Consider the following 10,926-nt stretch of genomic DNA (forward strand, 5'->3'; position numbering starts at 1 on the left):
CTTTAGAGGAAAGTGTTTGGTAATGTCTAGCTTATTCTGTCATCAGTCAATTTACTAATGGGCATGGACTCTGGAGCATCAATTCTTGAACTACAGGTTAGTCTTCTCCCCTTATAAAGAACCCTACATTGAGCAATATACTTTAACTTCTATATATTTAGAGTGTAAATGATTTTTTTACACGACCACGTTACCTAAAAATAACTATATCGTGCTGCAACAGGTAAATTTGCGCAATAATCTTTTTTGCGTGTACATGTTAAATTTTTCTCTTAATCTTCCGTAGGAAAGTATATTTTTTTTGAAATGTCTCCCTTTTTGGAGGGAGACAGAATAGACCCTTGTGGTCCGGCCTTTTTCCGGATCCCACTTATAGTGAGAGTTTAGTGCACCGAATTGTTTTTTTTTTTCTTTTCCTTTTTCCTTTGTGGAGGCTTTGGTTACTTAATCGTGTCTCATTCAACATCACACAATTACCGATAATGACATCTTTTTGAAGATAAGAAATGGAAGTTGGACAGTATCATCTTACGACCTGCAAAAAGTGAGCACTAATTTCTATTAACATACTGCCACAAAGTTGAAACACAAAATTGGAAACTTTTGTTCTTTTACTAGTTTTTGTTAAACATTGGACAAGAAATTCTATATCGTTAATTACCCATCCAACTGTGTGGTAGTGGCTTGAATTTAACATAAATTTACATATTTTTAAATCCTTTTAGCTATATATATACATATTTCAAATGAATTGGATGGCAATATGAATTGCCACTTCTTTCATTTAGCTCAATTCATATATTAATTACTAGTTTACTACCACAATAATAATAACGTATTATTCAAATCGAAGACAGTAAACTCCATGTTACATCTATTACTGCCAAAGATAATAGTATTTTCAAAAGATTATGTGGTCCGTGATTGTGGACTTTCAAAAAGTTAAATAATGCAAAATCAAAATCTACTGTACTGCTTGAAATTTATATTTTCTTCCTTCTACTAGTGGAGCAATTTTGTTGTTCAACATTACTCGAGGCCTCCAATTTACACCTTACATAAACATATCCACGTCAGAATGAATATAATCCATATCAACCAATAGCATCCACTCACATTAGATAACAGTCCATCATCTCATCACCTAAAGTCCTAAACATCCACAAGTATACACCACTCATTTATGAAAAGAATCAACCGCTTCCTTCAGTACTTCAATCCACAACTTCTCATATTAAAACCCCCTCAACCCCTTCTCATCTTTTCTTGATTCCAAATTCTCAAATAGCTAGTGCAATGGCCACAGTTACCTCTGCTGCTGTTGCTATCCCATCTTTCACCGGCCTTAAGGCTGGTGCTTCCTCAACTTCCAGAGTTAGCACCACCGCCAAGGTGGCTGCTGCCACCCCCGTCACCAAGTTGGCCGTAAAGGCATCTTTGAAAGATGTCGGTGCTGTTGTTGTCGCCACCGCTGCTAGTGCAATGCTTGCTAGCAATGCCATGGCTATTGAAGTGTTGCTTGGTAGCGATGATGGCGGTCTTGCTTTTGTTCCTGGAAACTTCAGTGTTAGCGCCGGTGAGAAAATTACGTTTAAGAACAATGCCGGGTTCCCTCACAACGTTGTATTTGACGAAGATGAAATCCCAGCTGGTGTGGATGTAAGTAAGATTTCCATGCCTGAAGAGGAATATCTGAATGGACCAGGGGAGACTTACTCTGTCACTTTGAGTGAGAAAGGAACTTACACCTTCTACTGTGCGCCTCACCAGGGAGCTGGAATGGTTGGCAAAGTTACTGTAAACTAATTTCTCACCTCTGTATCACGTAAAACTTGATTTGAATTCGCATCATTTCACCATTTTCATTTCAATATTGTCCTTCTTTTTGAGGTAAGGAGAACTCAGAAGAGTTGCATATTTATTGATGTTGCTGGGGATTTGAATTGTATCATGGTTGAGGTAAAACTTAAATAATGTCATTTTATGATTAATACAAACTTTTCTGGACTGTAATGTTGTTATTAAATTAATAAGTTCAACCTTTTCCCTGACTTGTATGGAATTTTTCATTCAAGTACATAGTCGCAGTTTGTGATATAAACAGGAAATGTATTCTCATAAATGAAAAAACTTAAGAATAAAATTGTCATTCTTTCAGACACAGATCAGATTATACAGCAAATGGCCGAAAATTTTCACTGTACATGTGTTGAAATTACATCATCTTTTTAGTTACTGTACTTTTGGAGGGATTCTTGAAGTCATCACGAACAAGATGCTTTATTACATTATAAACACAAAGAATGGTACAACAACATTAGTGAACACGACGCAGAACTCAGACAGAACCGTTTCTCTAGAAAAATGGTTTAATTTATGGGGGGCATTAGAAAGCTGGAAGAGTCATGTGGTCAAAGCATCAGGAAGATTGGTTCGAGCTCCTAGTACTTTACCACCAACATCAGGAAAATATTCATGACCAGGTAAGGAACTTACTTTCCCATCAGAATCTACTTTGACTGGGTACTTGAGAAGATGACCTTGTAAAGGTTTGAACTCCTCAGCAGTGAATCTGTTCCAATTATCTTCAGCAACCTTATTCACATGCTTCACACAGTCCAAACTTTCTGGCTTTGTGAAGCAATCGTCTAACTTGCCCATATGCTCTGCCCACAGAGACATTCTATAACCATATACCTGCAGCCGCACTTGTTAACTTTAATCAAATATGTCAAGGAGATCCTTTTGTAGACTGGCTAGAATGGATAACAAATAGTGTACTGCTATTATTTTTGCTAGTTTTGATCATCACAAAAATGTTCTAGTTTCCTTATTTGGGAAGGAGAATGAGGGAAATAAAAACTCACTGACCTGGCCATGTGGATGTTTTTTCTTGTTAGCCCAAGTGTGATGAGGCTGATATGCTCCCATAGCTATCTCTGTGTCTCTTGAACCAGCCATAGATCTTTGGTTAATATTAGCGGATCCTAAAATAACATACTCATCGTCCACTATCATCCCCTTGGCGTGTACATAAATCATAAACCGTCCAAATTTCTGGGAAGCTGAGATCTGATGACAGTGGTGGCATGGCAGAATTACTCTCATAATTATGTGCACTTAAAAGACTATCTATAATGATGTAACGTCTTAGATTTCTAAAGATTCATACAACCAAATCCGAATCTTTTGAGTTTTTCTTTTGTAAATCAACATCAAGTTGGTAAATTTTTTAAATTATATTTGTCACATAAAAGAAAAAAAGATTCAGATGCTACCATGCTAATCAAAAAGCAATTTGGAAAATATTTTGACTCAGCTCCTATTACTTGTCAAAAATTGTTGTTAAAAATATTCTTTTGGTTTATTATGGGGAACAGAAGACTTGATGGGTACTCTATTTGCAGGAAAAAAATGTGAAGAGGTTAAGCTGACAATTTAGTGAGATAAGCAAGAAAAAAAAATTAAAGGAAGAAAATTACAGCTGAAGAAATAGTTTCATTTCACATGAGTTAGAACACATTCATTTCCTTTATTCCAGAAAACTAGCATGGATACTTGTCACTTGTCAACATTTTTTTAAGTTAACTTAAAAGATTGCCTCAATGATTACAAATTTGCAATCAAGCACATATAGTTGGAGAAATAGCAGAACTAAAGGAAAAGAGAATATCCTTAAGCACATAGAACTATAAATAATTCCAAGAACATCATATAGATTTTAAAGCATTGGTTAGCGAAAGTGGAATAGGCAGATATTATGAGAAGAAAGATTGCTACCACATCGCCATTTGAGGAAGCAGGGTTTGGCTTTGATCCTCCATGTAATTCTTCTCGATTACCCAGACAATAGAAGTTTAGATAGTCAGAAGGATGTACATCCTTAAGTTGAGAAGATTTTAGCTCTTGAGCAATGATTCCATACATCATTTTCATGGTTTGCCTCTGCAAGGGAAACAAGATAATGAGAATACAGCATAGGAGACAGACCCTTGAGGAACTGAGAACAATATTTGATGAGCTCGCCCGTCGCAGGCATAGAACTACAACTAAATCGACATAATAAACAGAGGAAAACTGAAGAACAAGAACTGTAATGTAATTGTAAATGGGGCTTGAACATCAAATAATGGAACAGCCTTTAGCCTAAAAGAACACATTTTTCTTCAGGTAGATATAAACTCGAACGATTCAATTATCCACCAAACTAAACAGATTATCACGCCTAGCTCACTTATCGCCTTGTTAGTGACAAGAATTACCAAATTACGAACTGGTAATCGGAAAAGTTGGATCATTATATTTCAATTATCCACTAATCAGCTAAATCACATTCTTATTTTATTATTGAAAGAATCACTCAGTCAAATAACATACACAAAGCTAACATTTAAAGAGTAGTACGCTGCATCACCTGCCAATACAGAATTTCTTGTACTGAAGCAGAAGTGGGGACTCCCTCAGGCCACATTGGAATGACAACATAAACAGAAAATCGCTCTTTTTCCCGAATTTTACTGGCTATCTTTAATGCAAGCTCCATGGGAATTAGATTATCAGCACCTAAAGTATAAGCAAAGTTTTATCAATTAAAAAAAAATAAGTTGCAAGCAGAACAAAGGAAACCAATGTTTAGTGGTGTATTCTAGGAGACCAAACAGCCTCATTAAGATACCGCTCCTTGAGTTCAGAAGAATCGTGTTAATGGGCATTATTGAGTGAAGCAGTACGCATGCAATGATGAATCTCAACTCATCGTAAGTCTTTTAGCACTTTGTTTGGTTAAACAAAGTGGAAAAGAAGGAAAGAGAAGCAGTGGATTGACATTGTTAACTTAAAAGAAAAAGGTTTATCTCCATAAAACTCGGTAAGTGTAAAGGAAAATACAAGGAAAAATCTAGCTTCTTCCTATCTTACACTTCCAAAACTTGACAGAATGTTTCCAGAACTTGAAAATACATTTAATAGGGGTAAATAATTTTTTTTCTGATAAGGAAAATATTTTAGTATGGGTAATTGATATATGTATATGTATATATGTATAATGGTAATGCCTGGGCACGCTTGTGAGCACCTCAGATAATCCTCCCATACCTGCTTGTGCGACCTAGCCATAATAGGTACCGGCTAAATCTATCCATAATGGCTTAAACAAATGGAAAGAAATCACCTTTTCTTTTGCCTGTAGTGGGATTTGAACTATGAGCGTAATTTAACTAGTTGTCATCAATATCACAACATTTCTCTCAACAATTGAAGGTGTCACAACTTTTGAAATGGAAGGGTTCCATTGCCTACAGTTTTACGTCGCTCTGTTATTTATTCATAACTACACAAGGTAAATGGCCCTTCCAGTCAAGCTTATTCACCCTCCACCTAAGCCTCCTCCTAACCCTCCAAACAGAGAATCAGAAAAAGTTACATTTTGCCAGAAATATTGGCTTTTGTGTAATATATCAACTCAGTTATGGTTCTTACTTTACTTTGACAATCCAAAAGCACAAAAGAAGATAAACAATGGGAAGTAAGATTAGGAACTGCAATAGTGACAATAAGAAACCTGCGTCTTTGTATGAATGCCAAGCATATGATGACCCAAGGAAATATTGATTCTCAATATAGATAAAATGTTGTGCCTGTCTTATTGCCTGAATATATCCCATTTGGATGCTCTTATCGATCACCAAATTTTTTGCACAGACAAGGTTCTGCAGTGACAGAAATACCAAAGACCTTTGCCATTAAGAAACTTAAACAAATTCAATAAAGCTATATACAAGTGGCATGTGATAGCCAACTTTCAGTATGGACTTCAAGAAACAAGAAGCTACAAGAATATGCACCTGTGATTCAGCCAAAAAAACATCTTTAGGAAATCCTTTCAAAGACCCTGAATCAATAGATCGGAAGACCTATAAACATTAAAACAACAATATTAGCTGGAATTAACTTAAACCTAATCAATAACTCAATAATTTACTTTGTCAAGCAAACGTTAGTTCTTATGAACCTGAACATGCCAGTTTTCAGGATCTTCTTCCTTGGAAACCCACAAAGATTGGTCATCATTCGGAACAGAAGAGGAAGGACTAATAATCCAAGAAATTCTTTCTATTTTGATCAAAGCATCGTCATGCCAATGAGATATCCTTTTTAAACGTCTTCCCAACTCTGACCATTTTGTGGCTTTTCTCCACCTCTGCTCAAAGTTTGTGAGCACATCATATGCAGCAGGTCCTTCAACCTTGCAATGCAAGTCATGCCATGGCTGTCTAGGTCCCTTGGTTCCTGCCTATTGAAAAGATAATATGTACATCTCTAGCAGGAAAGCCAAAGAGAGCACTCGGAAATAGATTTTCAGAGAACAAGTATAGCATCATTTTATATGCTTGTAAAAGATCAAGATAACTAAAAAACTAAAATATCAATTTCTTAAAGAAATAGATTTTCAATTGCCTAATATGCTACAGTATATCTTTGCAGGAATATTCTCAACATGGCAGGTCAAGGTTACTAAAAGAATGTAAGCTCAGCTGTATCACATTGCACATCACAGAGGTCTAAACCACCAGTCAAAAATACTCACACAAAATGTTGGATTATGATAATCATCCTTGAAGACTGTGTCAAGATCACAGAATAATCTATGCTCAGGTGTATCATAACGCCCATCACAGAGGTCTAGACCACCAAGGAAAGCTGTAATCTTCCGATTGTTGCCACTGGCTTGTGTGTCCACAATCACACACTTCTGATGGTGCGTATAAAGGGTTCCAACCACCTAAATATCATATAAACAGAAATGTAATTTGTCAGGAGTTCTGGATGGTTTAAACGAAAGGGACTTGTAAAGTTCATCATATCTTTGGAGGGAGCCATATTATGCATGCACATAGAAAGGTGATTACATGTCTAAAAAGTGAGGCAGTACACCAGTTACTTCCACGGCAATAATGTATAATGCATATACAAGCACATCTTAGACATTTACATATCCTTGCGGCCTTACCAGTTGAATTTTCTCTTGGCAGGAGAAAAGCACTGCCATTAAGTTTTTGAATGTAGAGAAGGTCAATGGTTGTTTGGGGATGAAAGAAAGAGAAAAAAGAAAGATGAAAGGATTAAAGAAAACTTAATTTGAATCACTAAAGTCCTGCTCTCTTACACCTAAGTGTAAGATGTCTATCCGACACAAAGATTTCTTAAGTGCCTGATATTAAAGTTGAATATTTAACTCTCTGCTTTTTCTTCCTTTCCTTTTAAGTAAATTTTCGACAAAGTTAAAACACCTTTCCATGTTAGGTCTCTGCATCTCCTATCTTAGATAAGAAATTGAATTTTTCTTATTGTCGGTCTTAAGTATGATAATTAAAATGGCAAAGAGCCAAAACAGACGAAGAGGCAGCAGTTCGCTATGCTGACTAATAATTTTGAGTTTCGGCCTTGCACAATCAGAAACTGTAAGATTTGGACGTTGTCCCTAAAAGTCATAAATCGTCCATAAGTAGACTAGCATTTACTCAAGGAGAAACAAATATTGGTGTGGTACGAAGCATGCCTGTTGCTTGAAAATGCTTAGCTTACTGCTTGCATAACGAGGTGACAGCACACAAGTGACAGATGAGTGCTTGAAAAATTTCCGAGTTTCTTCATCATGAGTACACATCAGTCCATCCTGCACAATTTAGAGCTCATTGAATCAGAAGCAGGAGTATCAAAAGACTATCAAGTACATGAAAGTTGCTATTGTCATAATATATGCAATTAAGTTAAGACCATAACCACTTTATCAAAAAAAAAAAAGTTAAGATCTTAATCCACAACCAACTCAAATATTTAGCAAAGCAGGGCAACATAGACAGGCAGAGGTAAGCCAGATGAAAGGCTACAGAACCCCACAGTCTGCGATTCAGTTACGGCCTTGAAAGGCCCTGTTCAGTCCGTAATTCATTTGCCAAGGATATACTCTTGAAAGGGTTTTAGAAATTTAGGAAACAAGCACCAATAATCCTCTAGCTACATTTTCTATATAATCCACTAATCGCCATGATCAAAGCTGTAGACAGTCATCTGCTGTAGTCAGGCTACAACTTGCCAAACTTCAAACACAACTTGACCAATCAAAGTAACTTGGGACTGCACATACACACAGTAAGGTGTAATAAAATGGTTATTGGTGGTTTCAAAGAATAGGTTATGGGATAGGCTAAACAAAAGCTTTAAATGAGCTCATGGAAGATATGCAGCTATTCTATCAACTTTCAAATGTCTATGAGGGTAATAAGTGTCTTAGGGTAGCATAGTCATTGTAGTAGAGTTAAAGGTAGCTTAAAGAAAAACATGCCCTCCAACAGATGAATCCAAGCATCTAAAAAGTGGGGTACTTCTCCTAGGTCACATTACACAAGCAGAGACAATAACCAAAAATGAGCTCTTGATCTTGAAAGTCGGATCTTTTCACTAACAAATGTCTTCCGTTCTTCCTTCCATTAGTCCAAAACAGACAGAAAGGTGTCATTTCCAGATTTACCTCTCATATGTTCCAGCATGATGGACATTCCACCTACATCATTTGGAACAAACCCAATGGACCCCGAAAAAGAGAAGAGTGACAAAAGCCACATGTCCATAGCAACTTCCTTTCATATGACACAACAACAGAAGCACCAGGTGACAGCAGTTTCTATTTTCCTAGTGTCATTGTCAGCAGTAGATCTTGTTTTCTTTTTTCTTTTTACTGCTGACAAATATTGTGTTTTGTGGGCTGCATTCCAACTCCAAGCACAAAGATGAGTTCTTTTAGGACATTGAAGCACCAAATTGCCTTGTATGATTTTGGTTGCTATATTTGTAACTGATATAATTGTAGTAAGTTTTTTTTTTAAATATATACTCCCTCCGTTTCAATTTATGTGAACCTATTTCCTTTTTGGTCCGTGCCAAAAAGAATGACCCATTTCCTTATTTGGAAACAATTTACTTTTATGCAATAATTTATAGCCACACAAAATATATGTGCCTTATTTTACACCACAAGTTCAAAAGTCTTCTCTCTTTTCTTAAACTCCGTGCCCAGTCAAATGGGTTCACATAAATTGAAACGGAGGGAGTATATATATATATAAATTGTAGTAAGAGTTCAGGGGAGACAGAGTTTGGGGACTTTTTGGTGTTTTATGCAGGTTTTCTGAGTGACTATCTGTGATAACATAAAAAGAACCAGAATTTTGACTTTCCATATTAGAAAAGGAAAGATACAGCCTAGAATAACAGCTTCCAAAATGAAAAGGAACAAAAATCCAATAAAGGAAAAGGGAGTAGAGAACTTTATCACTGTACAATATAGATGAACAAACAAACATGTAAAGTTCCAAAAGGGAAAGCATATTAAAGTAGATTATTATAAAGTGCCTCACCAACTAGTCTAATGCTATATAATACCAAGGTGCAGAATCTTAGCAAATTGAAAATCATACTAGCAAATATCAGACTTTCAGTTTCATACCGTTTGAATGAAGAATTTGCTGTGAGAAGTCTTATCATCCCAAACCAACAACAATACCCTCACTCCTTCCTCCGATTTATACTTAAGCAAGTCCCCAAGTGTCAAATCCCCACCGCTCGGCAACGGCTTACTTGGCTCCCTCACCAGCTTCACCTTATGAAATATTGACCACCCAACTATATACACCAAATGATGTGCCTCCAATATCGCATGGCATATATCTTCCCAACACTTACTATGCTCGAACACCTTGTTATCATCCAATTTAATCTCCGGCAACATTCCATCTGGCACGTGCGCGTCCTGATATAAAGTAACCGATCCTCCGTGCCTCACCGGAAAATAACTCTCTTTTAAGCCGTAATCCTCTGATATGCCGCTGTTATATACCGGATTACCGTTGCAATGTGTGAATTTCATTTGGAGTCTAATAGCACAATCAGGCTTTGGAGGTTTACCGTAAGGTCCAATTATAGGGAACCAATCATCAATGAGCTCGCCGGACTTGATCTTCTGAGCTGGAACGGTGGCAACGCCGATGTAATCCGCTCCGAAAACGTCGTTATCCTTAACCTGGAATTCAACAACGGAAACAGGATGAGCTAGCGGGATTTTGAAATGCTCGTTCCAAACAGGATCCTGACAGTTCGAAATCACGCGCGTACGCGCCACAGTAGCGCCGGATAAGCAAACAGTAACATACGGATCGCTAGTTATGATTTTCCGGTGATGACCTTTCCGGCGCCGGCGAGTGAACGGTTTCCGGCAAACATCTAATGCTGTAAAGCAACGACGTAGACGTTCGGTGACCAAATCCATATTAGGTAACCGTCGCGCTTCTAGAATCTTCAAATCAAGGTCTCCATGTAGATGTATCACATTTTCACAATTCTCATCCGCCATTAATAATAATAATTACAAAAAAACGATCCTAGATGTAATGAGCTATATAAAAGGTAACGTTGAAACGGAAACCGCCGGCTATGGTGGTACTCCGCCGTAGCCAACGGGAGGTGGAAAAAGTGTGAAGGTGGTTAGAGTAAACAGAAAATTAGCAAATTAACATATTGCAGAGAAAATGGTGGCACGCACGCTGGTCGCATTGGAATTTGCAGTTTACACTAAATCAACTATACACGTGGCGGCTTTCCGTGTTCAATGCGATGTGTTGGTCAATTGGTCCAAAATTCATATTTTTGTTTCTAGAGGAGGATAGGATTGGAATAAATAAAGAAACTCCAAAAATGTCTTTAAATAGATACTCCAAAAGATTCTAAAAGTTGCCTTTATGCCCTATTTAATTTTGTTGTTGTTCGATTATTCCAAAGTAAAAGAAATTAAAATATACAAGCGGAAATTTCGGGATAAAAGAAAACTTAGTCCGAAAATTTGTCTACAAAATCGTCTAAAACTAATTATTA

General features: G+C 36.9%; 2 protein-coding genes across 2 annotated transcripts; one reads left to right on the forward strand and one right to left on the reverse strand.

Annotated features, from left to right (window-relative positions):
* The first annotated feature begins 18 nt into the window (after nt 1-18).
* Nucleotides 19-2,048, forward strand: LOC107812786 (plastocyanin A'/A''). The gene has a single exon (XM_016637955.2). It carries the CDS (start codon nt 1,297-1,299, stop codon nt 1,804-1,806), a length of 510 nt encoding a protein of 169 aa, XP_016493441.2. The 5' UTR covers nt 19-1,296; the 3' UTR covers nt 1,807-2,048.
* Nucleotides 2,049-2,131: 83 nt separating this feature from the next.
* LOC107812789 (phospholipase D delta) lies at nt 2,132-10,593 on the reverse strand. Its single transcript, XM_016637959.2, has 10 exons — nt 9,506-10,593; nt 7,559-7,675; nt 6,587-6,781; nt 6,011-6,292; nt 5,844-5,912; nt 5,561-5,708; nt 4,415-4,563; nt 3,781-3,945; nt 2,872-3,072; nt 2,132-2,697 (listed from the first exon to the last, which is right to left on the reverse strand). The coding sequence occupies exons 1-10, from the start codon at nt 10,406-10,408 to the stop codon at nt 2,404-2,406; spliced, it is 2,523 nt and encodes an 840-aa protein (XP_016493445.2). The 5' UTR covers nt 10,409-10,593; the 3' UTR covers nt 2,132-2,403.
* Nucleotides 10,594-10,926: the final 333 nt, after the last annotated feature.

This window comes from Nicotiana tabacum, chromosome 12, assembly GCF_000715075.1.
Source record: "Nicotiana tabacum cultivar K326 chromosome 12, ASM71507v2, whole genome shotgun sequence".
NCBI classification, from domain to species: Eukaryota; Viridiplantae; Streptophyta; class Magnoliopsida; order Solanales; family Solanaceae; genus Nicotiana; species Nicotiana tabacum.

Excerpts from the sequence above, each read along its gene's own strand:
- LOC107812786 (XM_016637955.2), top strand. The coding sequence starts at position 1,297 with ATGGCCACAGTTACCTCTGCTGCTGTTGCTATCCCATCTTTCACCGGC.
- LOC107812789 (XM_016637959.2), bottom strand. The coding sequence starts at position 10,408 with ATGGCGGATGAGAATTGTGAAAATGTGATACATCTACATGGAGACCTT. Across the intron at positions 6,782-7,558 it reads TAAGCATTTTCAAGCAACAG|GTGGTTGGAACCCTTTATAC; the intron begins GCATGCTTCGTA and ends TATGATATTTAG. Across the intron at positions 4,564-5,560 it reads GCATTCATACAAAGACGCAG|GTGCTGATAATCTAATTCCC; the intron begins GTTTCTTATTGT and ends CTTATACTTTAG.